Raw genomic sequence first — 19187 nt, 5'->3', positions numbered from 1 at the left:
ACCCAGTTGCTGTGACCAGTTTGCCATTGCTGCTTTTATTCCCATAACAAAACTGCTTGTTTCTCTGCCATATGCGAATGCTTTAGATAATATGAGAGTTCTCTCAGAGCAGGCAATCGCATTGACTATAGATTCAGAAGTTTATGGAGCATGTCTATCACAGCCAGAACAGCATTATCAGGACTTGCCAGTTTTCAGTTAGTAGATTAATGTTTTGTGTTTTGCACCATCAAGGCCATCGGTTTTCCTGATGTGTGATATTGTTATGCATTCACTCAGGTCCAGGCACTGGGCAGTGTCCCATGCTTTTAGATTTGTTTCCATATTCAAAGTGTATATATGTGTCTGCCTATCTGGCTGACCTCAGAGCCAGAACTGTCTGTCTCCTGGTCATCACATCAGGCCTGTGGAGCAAATCACCCTGCTCAGAGGTTGACACGGGCCGCTCTAATCTGTTCCTGCTGCTGTGCTTGAGGGCATCCGGTGCAGCCGTACACAGCAGTGAAAAGTTAAACAAGTGAATGGCGCTGGCCTCAATGTGTCACCACCGGACCTGACAGTATCGATGACATATGAATCCACTGGATCTGATGGAGAGTTTGACTGCACCGTTGCCATCAGATGTCCACGTTCCGGACGGCATGGGATTAGACTGCCACCTCCACTTGCTCTGACTGCACTGTGCACAAAGGGGAATTTTAGTCCAGATTCCAAAAATGGCACCCTGGTGGAGGCTTGAACACACTGCTGAGGGATATTGGTTCAATCAATAATATATTGTGTTTGCAATTTAGAGACTCTAAATAGCTCTTACTGTTTTCATTATTATTTTCATCTTGTTTTTTTGTGTGAAAATGTTAACGCATTGCCACTGGCTTTAATAAACCTTATAATTATTTAAATACATGACAGTCCGATTTGGATTTTGATCTTTAATTATTGTACTTTGAAAATATTCTCTCACCCATCTGTATGACCAATGCTCCACATAAGTCACAGTGTGCGGATTGGACTTCCCATGCCGACCCACCGCTGTGTGCACACTTAGAGCACCTCCGAGCATTGTGCAGAGATCAAAGACAGATTCTGGGAAGTCACGCTGGGAATAGGTAGGGGAAATGGAGGGAAGCCTTTGTTTGCACGCATACCTCGGTATGGTAGTAGGGGATGGGGTGAGAAAGTCAAAGACAGTAAGAGGAGAGGGAAAGGGATAAACACATACAGCCAAATCGGAGGTGAAAATGTTGATTGTGAAGCCGTGTCTCTCTCCGTCTTCACTCCGTGGATTTCTCCACGTCCTGCTGTGTGCCTGACTGAGGGCTTCTCCGTGATATTTACCACAGTGCCGCCTCGCAACGCACAGCGCCGGTTGCGTCGTAGTTCAGCGCATGGCAAGGACATCTCAAATGGTTAGAGAAGATCATTCGTTCCTCCGTTTTTTTCAGAGAACAGCAAATTAAATCAGAGGGATTCCCGAGGCGGTGCAATGGTTTGACATTTTAGAGAGGAATAGCCTTCTTTTTTTTCAATGTAGGCACGTGTAAACGGATGGGAGTTAGAAATGCCAACCAGCAAGCCAGGGACACTTGAAAAGGATGGGCACTTAAAATATGAGTGGTCTGGACCTTCCTTTATGAGATATTGTCTAAACGACAAATAATTTACATTTCCTCACCAGAGAGGAGGTGTGGAACCGCGCCGTGTCTGAGCTTTTGGTGGCACGTGAAGGGATGACTTTTATGCGAAGATAAAGAAAGACAAGAGTCCTTGTAACTTTATATAGGTCACACGTGATCACCCCGTAATATTAAGTAACTCATATTGTCTTTATAGGCTACTGTGAGTAGCAGACTTGACGTGCGTTCTTGTGGAACTCGGGGAGGCACCCAGGTGCGCTCCATGTTTCATTTAGGACACACCGGTACCGGCGGTACCTGCGGGACATAAGACACAGTTGGGACTTGGAAGCAGCGTTGGGCTGTGGGCCAGTAATGCCGGACACATTCTCACTCATAAAGAACCGGACAGAGCCACGGCTGGGGCAGCTAGAGCGCACACTGGCCACGGAGGGGAGCGCCCGCCCCGCCTGGGTCATAGCAATCTTGGCAAGTGTGTTGATCTTCACCACGGTGGTGGATGTGCTGGGGAATCTGCTGGTGATCATCTCGGTGCTCAGGAACCGCAAACTGAGGAACGCGGGTAAGATTCGTCCCATGCAATGATGTAGCCTAATTTTATATAACTACAGAGGTCGGTAAACCCGATAATTAGTGATCACAACCACTAATAATAACTCATATTTTGAGGTACACATCTCATTTTTGCTCTTTTAAATTTCATTACTATGATATTATGAATTTCCATAATAATTCGTCTATTCCCGTGTTTGAAAATGGTATGAATCCTGGGTAGATTCATTTTAGTTTGCGTTAATCCGCCACCTCTTTCTCTAATCTGCTTGTGCGCATTTCATACTTTCATGACCCATAGACCTTTGAACGCACTTTGGCCCATATCACTGTCACCAGTGTCCTCAGTGACAGAAATTATGCCAAACTAACTTTGTGAAATTTAGTCAATTTAAAGATAAAAAAAAAAGTAGGAATGCAAGTGAAATTACAACACACAATCTCAGCTGAATTCATACTTTTGGATTGGGTGTGAACCTACTTCTGTCAGCCTGCACGCAACCTAAATGCATTGGCTACATAGCTGACAGCATTATCCAGACCACCATATAGTGTAAGCTTTATTTATTGCTGAAGGGCATCTGAACAGGATATGGACAGAGTGATGTCTGGTACAGGGAGATAACCTATACATTTCCAGTTGAAGGATAGTGTGTGGAAGACTTATTTCTGGCCAGTTATGTCTTCACAACTTTATATAACGCTGCTATAGTGAGAACTGGATTGATTCTTTGCACTATAGTACTGTTACCGTCACTTTCTCTCCTCACTCTTGCACTCTTCCCCAGTAAGTTCAAAGGTAATCTGATTCACACTTGCTGTGTAAGAGCTGGTTAATAAGCACAGTTGAGTCCTTATGAAAAGCTGACTATAATGGTCTTGATGAACCTTTTCCGATGTGAATGTGTGAAATTACCCAGGAGACCTCATGCAGCTACAGTCAAACATAATGCCGAATCATAAAGCATGGAAGGGTACTTTCACTGAACTCTTGCTGCAGCTAAAAAAAAAAAAAAAAAATGTAGTCGTGGTAATCAACCTCATGAATCACGCATGAATCACGTTTCTTATGTTTGGCTTTGGTTTGTTTATTTTCATCTCCTCAGTATAATCTGCTGACACTTTTTTTAAACTAGAAATTACCCTATATTTCATTCTAATGGCAGATCTTTAAAATTTGCTAAAGAAATTGTTTTAAGAATAAATGTGAGACTAAAAACTTCAAGATGGATATTTTTTGCAGTGAAGTCTGACTCACTTTGCTGACCATCTATTTTGTACTTTATCATGCAACAGTTAGGGCAGGAAATATGCATTTATTTGCATATTGCATAGCTGCATCAGCAACTATTTTTTCAGCCAGCAGGATGTAACCAGGAATCTTTTTTCCTTATTAAACGATGGGCAAAATACCTGGAGGATTAACCAAAACAACTACATCCTTTCATTTAAGGACATTATGAACCTCTCCTTGTATTGATTCACATGGGAAAACTTAATTTATTTTTTCAGTCAGATAGACACAGTGATCACTGGATTGTTTGAATGCAATGCTCTCTTCGGAGAAAGACTCACCCCACATTCTGCACTTAAGCATGGATTTTTTAAGGTCTAGGTAAAGTTCAGCTTATTCATAGTGCTGAATCACCTCGAATCAAGGTTTTTCATTTATTGCCGCTGTTAAAAAGAAGTGGAACTCAAAAAGTTAAGAATTAAGAAACACATTTGTAAATCAGGATCAATATGTCAAGAGTGATTGCATGTGTATAGCATAACATAAAAGCATCTTATTAATCATTATCTTATTAAACGTTACGCACAGTGACAGACTTAAGATAGCTACATTCATAGAACTGAATGTAATCAAACAGAATTCTTCTCACCTCTTGGGTGAATAAAACAGAGATTATGACTTATTCAATGGAGAGTTGGTCTTTGTAACCAGTGAGCATGTTTAACATCTTTATCGCTTTTCACTTTCACTCCTGCACTACTTTGCTTGAACCTTTTTAAATATGAGATGATACAGTGACTTTATACAGTCACGTGACCCCAGCGAGAATCAAAGAAAAATTCAGGTAGTTTTTGTCCCACGTAAATTTCACACAGCACATACGATGGTAACCCTTCCATAAAAATCAGCATATTGGATAAGATCATGCTCTGTACTGTGATCACGTTTGCCCTTTGGCAAAACACGTTTATCGGACACATTATAACTTTTCATCTTAAGAACAATTGCCTGCACAGGGACACCCGACATATCTTCTGTTAAATCATGTCTACAGTTTGCCCCATTGAGACTATCTAGTAGACCAGATAAGACTACTGTGTATAATAATACAAAAAAAAAGCTTACAGCTTGCCTGCTTAATTTCAAGATATTCTTGGAAAATGTGTCTTATCCTTTTTTAAAATCCATTTCTTGGTTTCCTCTTGTTTCCTCTATAGTTAGATTGTGTTTCATTTTGCCACTCACATGGTGCATCTCTGCCTTGATCTCTCTCAACTCAAACAGTCCACTCAGCATTTCAGAAAATGAGCTGAACCCACAGTCATGAACCCGAAGGATGAATACTGTAGACTGAAACAACCCACTCAACAGTTTAGATGGGAAAATACTTAACTTAACAACAGTACCTAAAACAATAACAACAGGAGCAGAGGGTAACACATGATTAGCCACTACAGTGGTCATAGCTTTGCATAAGTCCCTGAGGTGTCGTCCTGCGGAACAGAGAACAAACTGACCGCTGAGTGTTTCACTGCAATATTTCGTCAGATGCTTGGCTGGTGGGTGATGACTAATTCTGCTTTAGTCTCACCCACACACAATAGTGATATATACATAATAATAGTAAATATTACAGTACAGACTTATTGTTATTATTACACTGAATTGACATCAAGATATCTGTAATTCACACAAATCAAAAGTTTAGTGCATGTCGGCCATGTAGCTAATTGTAGAGGGATTGCACAATACCTTTCTGCCCTTTCACTTCTTTCCCTTTTGTCTTTTCAAACTCCACAATGTTTAATTTAAAGAGCTTTCTCTCTCATTATATGCTATTGTACTGTATATACTGGCAAGCCTCTGCTGCAGACGTTCAGTCACAAACATGAATGCATTCATGATCCATTAGAACCACTTGTCCCCTGAAATTTGTCTTTTTTAAAGGAAAGCTTTGACTCACATACAAGCACTCTTACAGATGAGGCCTTCACGTAGTAACACATAGAGCATATTCAGGGATATAAAGGGGATAATAAAGTACAGTAAAAGTCATACACATCTTATTGTGATGTTGTGCTTTCCTGTATGAATGGTGTGTGTGTTAGTATGTTAAAAGTGCCTTGTACACTTGTGTGGGGCAGAGGTTTTTGTCCCCTGAGATTTGTCTTTGAAGGAGCTTAGGTGTTGCAAACCTTCAAAGCGAGTTAGACAGGGTCACACATTACAGAGACTCTCTTCAAAGAGACTTTATTTACATCATATCTCTCCCCCTCCCTCTCATTCCCTCTCCAGTTACTTTTTCTCTAAAGCTCTCTGCCGCTACAGAGAGTAATGCTTAAATTAAAGCTGCAAGCAGTGATGATTGGGCCCTCGCACCTTCGTGCATGTTGAGGTGCGCCACAGTTGAAGGGCTTTTATTGCAGGCATGTAGATGTTTTCAGGCTTGGACTCTTATTGGACATTGCAAGGAGTTAGCTGTCACTTTCTGTGTCCACTATGTGGTGCTAGAGAACACCCACTAATTATGTGTCATGTTGCTGTATATCATGTGTATACCACACCATGTAAATTTCATGTAAATAGGATGATGTTTTTCACATAAGGCTGACTTCCTGTTTCCAGTAGGCAGTGTTACGCAAGTGGATCATTAATGCAGCAATACATTTGGTGGAGGTTGCCTGACATGCATATACATTTTCATGATGTTGCACAAAGGAGATAAATACCTCTTCCTGTGTCCACTACATGGCGCTTGAGAACACACAATAATTATACGTCATGTGTACTACATGGTGTAGTCTATCATGTGTAGACTACACCATGTAAATTTCATGTAAATCAGATGATGTTTGTCACATAAGGCTGACTACATATTGTCAGTAGGTGGCGCTATGACTGTGACTCAATATTGACATTTCTGTGTGGTCGTGCCTGGACTCCAGTCAATTCAAATCAAAATTTGGGGTCGATTGGACAATGTAAAGTCGAGTTACAACAACTTCCTATTTCATTTTTTGGCCAAAACTGTCTGGCATACCAGGACAAGGGCGTTCCACTAAAACTCAAAAGGTTCCTAATTTAGCAACACAAAGGTCTTCAGGTGTCATATACCAAATTTGAAGTCACAAGTCAGACTTAGGGTATGGCTCCAAGAGGCTTTTTTTTAAAAAAAAGTCTGAAGATGGTACATCTGCCTTCCAAATTTTGTACATTTATGTCAAATTCAAAGGTGGGGCTTTGATTTTGAAATTTTCTAGGGGCCGCCCTCGAGCCATTTTGCTGCGACCAAACCCAAGACCCATATCACATATCAGTTACGCCACGACATAAGTTACACCCATAGACTGTAAAAAAATATGGACTTGGTCACTGTGACGTCACCCATTGGTTTATGAACTGCCGTTTTGAGACCTCGAGTGTAGTGATTTGACCATCACCATCTTGGATTTGACTATCATCATGTTTAATTTTTGGAGCCAGAAGTGACCATATTTGGACGGGTGGAGCTGACCATAGCGCTAGCTGCTAGCTTGGTTAGCATGGTGCATTTATAATCTATGGTTAACAGGGATAATGCCTGTTTTTCGCTAGCAACGTTGTTGCCATGGTAGTATGACATCACAACATGGCCATGCCCTAAAGCATACACTGCTTTATTGTCTATTTCACTCTAAATGGGGCCATAATTTACAAAATGAACATCATGATGTATTGAAGAAGACTTGAAACTAGCAATTGAGACCATAAACGCATTAGGAAAGTGTTTACTGAGGTAATAAATCAAGTGAGAAGTACAGTCATTTTCTCATAGACTTCTATGCAATCAGACTTTTTTTTTGCAGCCAGTGGAGTCGCCTCCTGATGGCCATTAGAAAGAATGCAGGTTTACGGCACTTCTGCATTGGCTTCACTTCAGACCGGGAGTTACCTGCTTGGTTACGCCACCTCTGAAAGTAATTAGGGGGTGCTATAGAGCCAATATGCCATAATATCAAATGCGATATCAAATCAAAATACTTACTAGACCGAACATGGGTGCAAAGTTTTATGAGAACAATTGTCCCACCGAATTTCATGAACATCCAAGCAATTTTATCCCAACATAGGGGGCGGTATGGAACCTGCTGGCCAGGCACGAGCCCAATTGCTACAGAACTTTGCAATATTCGCCAGTTCTGACATGTGCAAATTTTCGTGATATTTTGAACATCTCAAGCTCTTCAAAAATGCAATACCATCCAATAATATGATCTTAATAATAATCTCTACAAAAACAATAGGTTCCTCGCACTTTCATGCTCGGGCCTTAAATATTACTTATTTCAGACTGACACCTGGGACACACTGCCTACATGAGCAGCATGTGTGCATTGTGGAACCTCTTGCTTTTCATTTTGGTGCCCATGTTAGCAGGTTAGAGCAGCCACACAGTCGTCACACATGCCACATGTGTCATCTAGAGATTTGACATCTCGCCTATTTTTTTTCCACATGACCTGCGTGGTTCTCAGCAAAAAAGGCAGTGAAAATGGTCTGTTGATAGTCATATTGACATCATACCAGCAACATTACACCTTTCACTATAGTTTCAATGTCTGTATCTGTAGAATATGCCTCCCTGCCCCTGTGCAGTGCACACTGGGGCAGGGAGCCTCTCTGGAGGGGAACTCCAGCACACTTAGTGACACACGGACCGTCTTTCTCAACTCCTGCTCACTTTCTGTGTTGCTAATTTCTTATTTGTTGTCAGTTTCCCTCCTGACAGTTAGTCAGGACTTAGTCAGTCATTATGGAGGGCTTTTCTTCACTTGTAGCCATGACAGTGGGGGTTTAACTGGCAGAATAATCAATATAAAGTCAATACAAAAAAGCTGTCCTGTGTGAGGACTGTATGTGGCTGACACAGAAATAACCCCAACCAGACCCCACCATGCCCATCAGAAAGAAAGACGCTTTCGCCTTACATATTATTATTCACTTTTCATAATTGAGCACACACTTCTTAACCCTTTTCTGTCTTAAATAAATATAAATGAAATTTATAATGAAATGATATGAAACATTCTATTATGGCCATTATGAAAGTCAAAGTCTATGTAGAAATGTAGGGCTTGCAGTCACAGTGCCACACCAGCAACACTGTCTGAGTGGACACCACATGTGTGGGAGCCACAGCAGTTCAGTGACGCACAAGCACTGTTCAGGGCGAGGTAGGCAGTGTGTCCCAGGTGTGAGGCTTGAAATTACACTTCCTACTCAGTGCAGTGTTTCACACCCAGTCTCTCTCCTCCTGCCTCTTTCCATGGTTCTGAAACACTCAAACTCAGTCTCTTCGTCTTTCTCTCCATGGTTCTGAAACACTCAAACCCAGTCCCTTTGTTGGTCTCTCTCCTTGGTGCTGAAACACTTAAACCCATTCTCTTTGTTGGTCTCTCTCCATGGTGCTGAAACACTCAAATCCAGTCTCTTTGTCTGTCTCTCCTTGGTGCTGAAACACTTAAACCCATTCTCTTTGTTGGTCTCTCTCCTTGGTGCTGAAACACTCAAACCCAGTCTCTTTGTCTGTTTCTCCAAGATGCTGATACACTCAAACCCAGTCTCTTCACTGTCTTTTTTCATGGTGCTGAAACGCTTAAACTCAGTCTCATCACTGTCTCTCTCCCCAGTGAAGAAACACTGAAACCCCAGTCTGTCTGACTCTCTCCACGGTGCTGAAACACTCAAACTCATTCACCTCATGTGTGTCTCTCTATGGTGCTGAAACACTTAAACCTGTCCCTTCGTTAGACTCTCTCCATGGTGCTGAAACACTCAAACCCAGTCTCTTCATCTCACTCTCTCCATGGTGCTGAAACATGTTAATTCTAGTTCGTTTTATGTTTTCCTTACATTGATAAAACATGAAAAAGTGATTAAATTATTAATACCACAGAAAGAGACCGAGCATGTACATGTGTATGTCTATGGTCTGTTTGGTTTAATTATACTTGTGACAAGCAACTTTTTAAAATCCAGGCACTTCTGATGGCAATTTGGTTGAGGACATGAGTACTTTTATGCTGGTCCTGACATGTTAAAAGGCTGATTTTTCATGGTTAACATTTTGGACTTGGTTACAAATGGGTTAAGAGTTACTGTACACAGGGTATGTAGGGGTTATGATAGAGTTACTGTAAGTGTTCGGCCTCAGTAAATGAATGCAAGTCAAAACATTATCCTCAAAAGTTTGCAAACGTGTGCACATGTGTGACTGAAGTAATGTGAGAGAAGTGATAAAGTCAGAGAACTGGTGTGTTGAGTTTCTAATGGACAATTTTAGATTTTTAGTTTATTGGACAGTTCTTAAGTCTACACTTCACATCTTTACATTTTAGGCATTCAGCTGACACATTAATCCAGAATGTTTCCCAACTGAATAAGTATAGGGGATTTCTGTGTCTCGCTCAAAGACATTTTTGACAAGACAGGTGGTTGTTGGCAGACTATTGCAAGGGACCTCTCTGAACACGAACACCATCTTGCTGCCCTTTCTATAGTTATAATGTACATTAACTGTCAATCTGAGTAATAGGTCATTAAAGACAATGACGCACAGTGATTTTCTTTCTGTTACATGCTCACAAGGGATTCATTTGATAAGTGTCTGCAAGAGATAAGCCTAGCTGAGATATGTCACATCATTATATCATAGTCCTAATATATCAGTGAATATTGCGCTGTTTCAAAATGTGATATTACCAACTACTGAAAAACTCTACGATTCATTTCTACATAAAAGTACAACTTAACATAATTTCCTTGTAATAGTTTGATTTTTATTATAGTTATAAATTGCTTTGCTTAACACTTGAAATGTGTTTCAAAGTGACATTAATGAGAAACAACTTAGTAAGAGTTCAGCATGCAGAAATAGGAATCATAAGTTGTCTACATGGGTGGGTAATGTTGTTGGTAAATGTAATTTCTCTTCCAGTTCATTGTGTATTTACTCTTCTTTGAGCAATAATCCATTTGCTGTTTCCAGGATCATGTTCAGATTTTAGTCTTGGTGAGTCTTAGACTGCTACAAATTACAAGGAGCAAACCAGAAACACATCCAATCCATATCAAATATGTTGGAAAAATAACAGATAAAAAAAGAGTGTGAGGCACAAAGGGTGCACTATAGTAGGAAGTTCCTTTGATAAAAAAGTTGATCTTTTTGACATGAAGCACTTTGCAACCCTTGTTTTAAGGTTTCAAACAGTGTAGGTTTACTTTCTTTCTATACTAGTGTATCTCTTCTTATTCTTGCATCACTAAAATCCCAAGCAAGTAAGCCTACAGAATGCAGAAACTAAGATTTTAGCTTGGGAGCATCTCTTCTCTGTTCTTAGGTTTAGAATGGATTTTAATATTCTACTCATCACTTTCAAAACATAGTTATGCCCTTCATTTCCACTATGACCCAGTAGGCATCCTCAGATCCTTTCTGGTTCTACTATAATTTATGATCCCAACCAAGGGTTTTTTTGCCATGGGGGCACTTGCATGTTTGATTTTAATTCATTAAAATCAAAACAGAAGATCAGCCATCTGAACAGGTTCTAAGATCAGTCAGATTTTCTCTAATCCTGAGGAGCTTTCTCATCCTTCTGATGTGCAGTTAAAAAAGGGTTCTCCAAACCAGACAGCTGAAAGCAGGCTCATACCATCCAAGCAATGACCCTATTGGAACCTTTTCATGTGCGTAACAGAGGAGATGGAGAAAACGGAGGCAGGGAGGGGGAGAGATCACAGAGCGGGCGAAATGGAAATAGAGGAGTGTTAAGCTGTAGCTTAAAAAGAAAGGGGGAAGAGATTAGACACAGGGGCTCTGTTGCTAGTTTGATTTGAATTAATCCATTTACTTGATATTGAATCATTTGGAATCTTGCATGAAAATTGCATTTGACATCCCATTATACATCCCATTGTGACAAATATCAGCCACTCAGTCTAGTTTCATCATGTAGTTTTGTGTAGAATCCATAGGGGAGCTGAGTTGCCACTGATCTATAATGCATGGGAGGAGAGTGTCTGCAGGGCTTTGGGGGATTTTCTGTATGTGTTGAGGCTTTGCCATACAATTCTTTCATCATCTGGTTTTACTGTTTTATTGTCTTACTCAGTGAGTATTTAGGCAGAAGTGAAGGTTGGACATGACTGCTGGGGATGTTTTCAGCAGCTTCTTCTTCAGCCTGAGCGATGCCCAGACACTGTCCTGCATCTTTTGGGTGAAGCATGACTTCTGTAATTCCCTTGAACACAGACAGCTGGATGAAGGAAAGAGGAAGAGCTAAGAAGGAGAGAAGCAAGGCTAGAGAGAGATGCGGAAGCAATGGTTTTGGAAGAGCTCAAAAAGAGAAAAGTGACAAGGACACAGGCTATAAAATGGAGGAAGACAGCCCAATATTTAGATAAGAGAAGAAAAGGGCTGAAATCCTTTGCCTTGAAAAGGAGGAGAGTGATGCTGTTTTATAAAAGGAAGAGGCGCACAGCAGAGACAATGTAAGAACTACTGTCATGTGTCATCAGAATCACCCAGTTGTTATCAGTACTTTAGTGCTGAGATGGGGGATGATTCAGTAGCACAAGTTTGCACATATGCATGCACACACACAGCAGCTGACAGAACAATTTTCTTTAATCTCAATAACCATGAACATGATAGATTGACCCATTTAATCTGCAAAGCAAGTGATCGGTAATTTCATTCCTCTATTCTTATCAAATCCCGTAATGCCCGCTGTATCTCCCCATATCCATAATACATGCATTGTGATAATTTGAAGTGCATTATGTAACAGTTTCTCAAAACCCTCAGGCAGCAGTGGGTGAAGAGGTGGAAGAAGCAAGGGATTTGCTGCAAGAGAAGGAGGAGAAAGAGAATGAAAGGAGGGAGGTGATATAGAGAAGACATGCGAAATCAAGGGCAATCTAGGTTGAGAAAATGAGAATAGAAAAAGCAGGGAGGGAGGTGTCGCAGGGATGTACAGAGCTCTATTCATGCAAACGAATTCACAAACAAGACAAACAGAGTGTTTGCAGTTAGAGACAGTGAAGCAGGATGGAAGCCACTTTCTAATCTACTCCTGGAAGTAACTGCACGGAGATGTAGATGAAGACTGTTTAGGAGCCAAAGGTGAAGAGTATGATACAGATTTTAAATGCATCTGGAAAGTGATTTTATATTTAATTTATACAGGAATTTGTGTTCAGATTGCAACCAGTGGATTTCGCAGCACAACTGATAACATCATAAAGCCACACCACCCATACATCACATACACCACTGATCCCACTGACTTCCACACCCCATACTTTGCACATTTAGTTAATTCTTTAATTTGGTTTAATTTGGTCTAATTTTGGTTTAATAAAATATCTTTTTGTTAAAACTTAACACTGGTGTGTCTTCCTTTTGTTGTTGCCGCTTCAGCCAGGTCAGTGCTGTGTGCTTTGTTTGCCAGAACAGCTCTGGTTTAGCTCGGGTTTCTGGTTTTGGGAGATACACCATGTGTTCTTTGGAAGTGTTTGTTTCTGACCCAGTGTTGGATTGCCAGGTGCTGAACAGAAGGTAGGTGTTACTGATATGCTGTATACAGAGATTTTCTTCTTAGGCTGTAGTGGCATTTCCCCTTTGGGTTCTGTCTGTTTTTTTGTTTTTTTTGTTTGTTTGTTTTTTGTAGTGTTGTTGCGATGTGGTTAGTGTCAGTTGTTTTCGGACAACTGTCTTGGGGGCACATCCACATGATTTTGTGGGTTCTCTTAACAAGTCCGCTGGTTTTCAGAGCGTAAATACCTGCTGCAAGCCACAAGAAAAGAGGTGAGTTGGTAGTAAGCTTTGTTTAGACAGTGAGGGGGAAATTCTCTGTCAGGGTTAACTTGTGCCTCAAGTGTGTGTCCGATAGTGAACACATTATTGTCTGTATCAGTAATTTGTTATTATGGCTTCTTTGTTGCGGGGTTTTTAGGTGTCTATGGTGGCATTTGTAAATGGCTGTAAAAAGAAGCAGTTAGTGCAAATAGCTGACCATTATGGCATTATTGTTATAGAGAAAAAACTTCAGGATGGGATTAGAAATGAGGTTTTGGCATTTTTGTTTGAACGAGGTGTGTTACAGAAAAAAAAAAATTGGTTGTGCCAGTGTCTGCACTAGCAGTTGTGCAGACAGCTGGTTTGACTTTTGAGCAGCAGCTGTTAGCCATGCAGTGTGAGCAAGAGAAGTTATGAATACAAGTGGACATGGAGAAGCAGCTTGAGATAGAGAAACTTTGGCAGTTGGAGAAGGACATGGAGAAGCAGCTTGAGTTGGAGAGGTTGCAAAAGCAAGTTGAGATGGAGAAAACTTGGCAGAGCACTGAAAAAATGAAAATGGAGTTAGAGCTGTACAAATTTCAGCTAATCCGCAAGGGCAAGCTTTCTCTGGGGGGGTCTGGTACAGAGGATTCTGCTTTTGCTGTCTCTGCAGCGGGTGGTATTGATTTTGTGGTAAATTTGTGTTTGATGCTGACGTTTAATGAGTGTGACCCTGACATTTTTCTCACTCTTTTTGAACATGTTACAGATGCAAAAAATTGACCAGATTCGGACAGAGTACTTATGCTTCAGTTTGTCCTCACTGGGAGAGTTTATGAGGCGTATTCAGCTGATGAGGATGCTTTGGACACAGTGAAGTTGGCTATATTAAGAGCATACGAGTTGGTCCCTGAAGCCTATTGCCAGAAATTCAGGAATTGGGTAAAGGGTGATTGTGATTGTGATTTTCAGTGTTGGTGCTCAGCTGTGAAAGTTGATACTTTTGACAATCTTTGTGAATTGATTTGTTGGAACAAAAGTGCCATCCCTCAATGCATTGCCACTTATGTAAATGAACAGTAGCCCTGTCCTGCACTTAAAGCAGCTGACTTGGCTGATGATTTTGTGTTGATGCATAAGGGTAGTTTTTCAGAGACGTGTTTTTGGGGTGATTGGAAAAATGGGGATGAAGTGTGGTAACTCCTGTGGTGGTGCAAATATTTCTCCTGGTTCCTTGCGTACGCCTTCATTTAGGGGGCAGCCTGAGGGTGCCAGAGTGTGTAATTATACTGCCATGGGGAGGGTCATTAGAAGGACAAGTGTCCACTGTTAAAGTCAAGAGTTAAAGTGTCATTCACCATCGCCTCTGTGTCATTCGCCATTGTTTGCTCAAGCTATGCTATGCTCTAAAGTTTTGGAGCAGAGACCGTTACGTGTGAAATTAAGTCTGGGCTCGGGCCTGAGTCCCAAAACTGGTTCTGGTTTTGAGCCATCCATCTTTGACACTGTTGTGTCCTTGGTTGGTGGTGAAAAGTGTGTTCCGACAAAGCTGCTGTGTGACACAGGTGCTAAACAGTCATTTATTGTGGAGTTGGTGCTGCCTTTTTCACCCGGTATAGTAATAGGGGGATTTTATACTGATGAAGGGTATGGAGCTGGGCTTAATTCCTGTGCCACATCACTATATTGTGCTGGATTGTGGCTGGATTGGACAACAACCTGGCTGGTAACTGGAGCTAACCGGAGCTTTTGTAACAGACAGAAACTTGCTAACAAGGCTAGGAACACTGACCAATGACAGGGATGTTCAGTAGCATTGGCCCCTATGATGAAAATACAGAGCAATGGAGCTCCTATACAGAGCATTTCAATTATTTTGTGCAAGCAAACGGTATTGAAAGAACAAAGCTTGTGCTGACATTTTTAAGTGCAATGGGACCAAAGACTTTCAATTTGCTGCGTTGCTTTGTTCAGCCAGAAAAGCCCAGGCCCAAAAGCTATGACAGCATAGTGGCTACCTTAGCTGCCCACTTCTCACCAAAGCCCTTGGTAATTGCTGAGCATTTTCATTTCCATAAGAGGAAATAAGAAGAAGGGGAGTCTGTAACAGTGTTTGAAGCTGCACTGAAGAAGCTGGCAGAACATGTGAATTTCATGATGTGGGCTGCGGAGCGAAGCTGCACAGAAACGCAAAAGTGCACTTACCTTAGAAAAATCCCTTGAAATTAGCATACCTATGGAATTAGCTGCCATGGACACGCTGTCCGCTCAGTACAAGCGGAAAACTGCACAAGGGCTCCATGGAAGAAATGGGAACTCAGAGCAAATGTTGTCCATGTGACATGCTTGCAAAAGTAAGGGAGACAACAACTCAAAACACAGCACAAAAAATAACACAAAAAAAAAGAGACAGTCTGTACATAGTGTGCATCAAAGCCACTCTACGGGTGTGTGCAGCAGCACATCAGACGAGGCAGCAGTGTATGTATTGTCAGTTACTGGAGGTCCAGAGGGATACTGGGTTTCTCCACTGCTGGATGGGCAACCAGTGCACATGGAAATTGACACAGGTTTGGCAATCTCCCTTGTGTCTGATGCTGTTTAAAAAAAATTTTGCAGCACCTTCCATTACAACCATCCAGTTTCATCCTAAAAACCTAAACTGGTGAGCCAGTGCCAACAAAAGGGTTCATCGATGTCACGGTCTTGGTGAACAGTCTAACAGCTAAGCTACCACTGTATGTGGTTAAAGGAAACTTTCCATCTCTGCTAAGCTGCTTGTGGCTTGAGGAAATCATACCAGACTGGCCTGTATTTAAAACTGAAAGTTGAAGCAGAGCCCTGAATCAGCCTAGGATCAAGAGCGGGGTGCTGGAACCTGTCAGCCAAGGTGACTGGGCCACTCCGATTGTACCGGTCATAAAAGAAAATGACTTTGTGAGGGTCTGTTGGGATTTCAAAATCACCATAAACCCCATACTGGAGGCTGAGCAATACCCACTGTCTCATATTGATAATCTGTTCACTGGTTTGACTGGAGGGAAAAAAAACCCAGCAAAATTGATTTCAACTAAGCATACCTCCAGATGCATGTCAATGAGAAGTCAAGAGAGCTGCTAATGATAGTCACTCACAAGGGCCTCTACAGTACTGTAGATTACCATTTGGAATAATTGGCTCCAGCTCTCTTCCAGCGTGCAATTGATCAGATACTGAGTCGATTATCTGGAGTCCAATGCTATTTTGACAACATACTTATCACCAGGAAGACAGAGAAAGAGCATTTGATGAACCTGGATGCCACACTGCAGTGGCTGGAAGACAGTAGACTCAGAGTTCATCAATCCAGCTTCATAGCTGGCACACACCATCATGAGTTCTGATTGAGTGCCTCGATTGAGACAGCGTGGAGAGAGGTGTTCAGCAACCACTACCCTGTGTAGACTGCTGACAGCCGCCCAGATCCCCTGATGTGCAGTTGGTTCTATTCTCTCCTTTTTGCAGTGTTTGCTGGATAGCGGGCTGTCTCATACCACTATTAAAGTGTATGCAGTAGCAGTCTCTTCCTGTCACAAGGGTTTTGGTGACAGACCAGTCTTTAGCCACCCTCTTGAGAAACAGTTCTTGCAGGGGGTCTGGAGAAAACACCCGATGATGCATGCCTCTACCCCGCAATGGGAACTGCCTCTGGGGCTTGAGGCTCTAGTGAAGGACCCTTACAAGCCTCTGGAGTGCTACTCTCTGAAGGCCTTGTCACTCAAGACAGATTTGCTGCTTGCAGCTAAGAGAGTGCGTGAGCTAAGCGCCCTGTTAGTTCACCCCAGCTGCATGCTGCTTCAAAGTGACCACAGTGGAGCTACTCTCAGACCATATCCTTCCTTTGTTCCTAAGAACATACAGAGTTCTTTCAGGTCAAGGGTTATTCAGCTGGATGTATTTTGCCCTCCACCCCATATGGGGGACAGGGAGGTAAAATTGCATCTGCTTTGCCCAGTTCACCTGTTAGCATGTTATGTTGAATGCACAGCCCCCATCAGATGCACAAAGCAACTGTTCATGTGGTACGGGGATTGTGTAGCTGGAAAAGCCCTATCCAAGAAACGCCTTGCTAGGTGGCTTTGTGAGTACATCTCCCAAGCCCATAGGCAGGTAAGAAGAGACCCTCCCACTGGAGTCCCCCCACACTCTACATGCAGCATGGCAGTGTTGGCGGCCTTGTTTAGTGGGATGAGTGTCGAAGACATATGCATGACAGTGTCTTGGTCTACACGCTGTCCATTCATATAGTTCTATCTCTTGGACATGTTGGGCTCCCTTTCACAGTCTTTGCTCACTGGATCAACCCAGGACTGGTGAAAAAAGTGGGTGTGTGCTTCAGCCGTGTTTCATCTGACCCCCTTCTGGACATGATACACCCGCATTTTTCCTGTGATCCTTGATGACCCGAGGAATGAAGTGTGCAGAGGGTCTGTTGTGTGACAGTAGATCCCTGTGAGATTAGGCCATGGCCTCACCCAGTTCAGTGGTATACTATCTGGGTTGGCTGGGGCCCCCTACTTCTCCACTGTGGTGGCCTAGGCTGTAAGAAGTAGGTGGGCTACTGCGATTAACCTTTAGCTGGTCAGGATCAGTGGGGCTGGGTCAGATTCATTCATCGGGCTCCACCAACTGTACCCACAGGGTCCAGCGGAGGGGGGGAGCCTGTGTGAGATAGAATTAAGGTTACAATATTGTAACCATAGTTCTATGAGCACAGCTGGAGCCCTCCACCTATGAGACCTGCCACTCTCACACCGCTTGTTGAAGAGGTTGTGGGATGTTGGACAGAAAGCACGCTGCCTTATATACTGTATTCTGGTAGGCATGTCCTGATTGGCTGGCTATGTTTATGGAGAGCTTAGTGGGCGAACACATGCGCGTGATAGGAGGAGAGTAGTACCCATAGAGTCCAGTGGAGGGCTCCGCCTATGCTGATAGAACTAGGGTTACAATAGCAAAAGTAACCTTCGTTCTAGCTGGAGTTGGGTAGTCGGCCTCAGTGGATTAAGTGAGGGATTGTGGTGTTTTTATTTGTACTGTTTCTGTTTTGTTTTGTAATTTGTTTGGGTTTTAATTTAGTTTGCCATTTCATCCTGCTTTTTTGGATTGCTCTTGCCTCACCTGATTTCTTCATTTGCCTCTCAGGGACCAGGGTTGCTGAGGATGGGTGAGGCAAGTAGCAGTTCGAGGGCAGGATGAAGGTTGTGTGTGTGTACTTTTTTACTGTGCTTTTCTTTTCTTTATTACTTTCTAAGTAAGTTAAGTGATTTAGTCTAGGTTGGTTTTTCGGTGATCGCGTTGGGACCTCGTCTTAAAGGGTCTTAACGGGATGACCCCTGTCATCTTTGGTTTGCTGTTTATTCACCTGTCTGTCTGCTCTGCTCTGCAGGTGGCTTGTTAGCCCACCTGGGAACAACTGGTGCCAGTGTTCCCAGGTGATAAAGCCTGGCCGCAGCTCTGAATGCTTGTTGCTGCTGCTGTTGTTTGCAGCTCTCCGCTTCTCCCTTCATGCACCCATCTTATTTTGATTTAGTTATGCTGCCTTAGTTATTTCTTTTGCTTTCATGCACCCTCCAACACACGCACGCACGCACGCCACATACACACACACACACACACACACACACAATTAGTTAATTCCTTAATTTGGTTCATTTTGGTTTAATACAATATATTTTTGTTAAAACTTAACACTGGTATGTCTCCCTTTTGTTGTGGCTACCTGAGCCAGGTCAAAACAGTGGTGTTAATGACACTGCGTGCAGTTGTTGATTTGGCTCATGCATAGTCTAGTCCTTCAAAATTTAGTTGAGGCTCAAAGAATCTGAGACTGGTGGTAAAATGGAAATGACCTTCTACTACTTTTACCCTTATTTTTATCCCTTGAAACTTTATTTTTATA

General features: G+C 42.2%; 1 protein-coding gene across 1 annotated transcript in view; it reads left to right on the top strand.

Annotated features, from left to right (window-relative positions):
- Positions 1 to 855: 855 nt before the first annotated feature.
- Positions 856 to 19187, top strand: part of mtnr1bb (melatonin receptor 1Bb) — a 42469-nt gene continuing 24137 nt past the window's right edge. The window contains exon 1 of the mRNA XM_044369584.1: positions 856 to 2199. Within this exon, the coding sequence (XP_044225519.1) occupies positions 1992 to 2199 (208 nt within the window). The 5' untranslated portion in view covers positions 856 to 1991. The remainder of the gene's footprint in view (positions 2200 to 19187) is intronic.

This window comes from Thunnus albacares, chromosome 13, assembly GCF_914725855.1.
Source record: "Thunnus albacares chromosome 13, fThuAlb1.1, whole genome shotgun sequence".
NCBI lineage: Eukaryota > Metazoa > Chordata > Actinopteri > Scombriformes > Scombridae > Thunnus > Thunnus albacares.
Note: the sequence above shows the minus strand (reverse complement) of the source record. Positions and strands in the feature narration are given on the sequence as shown.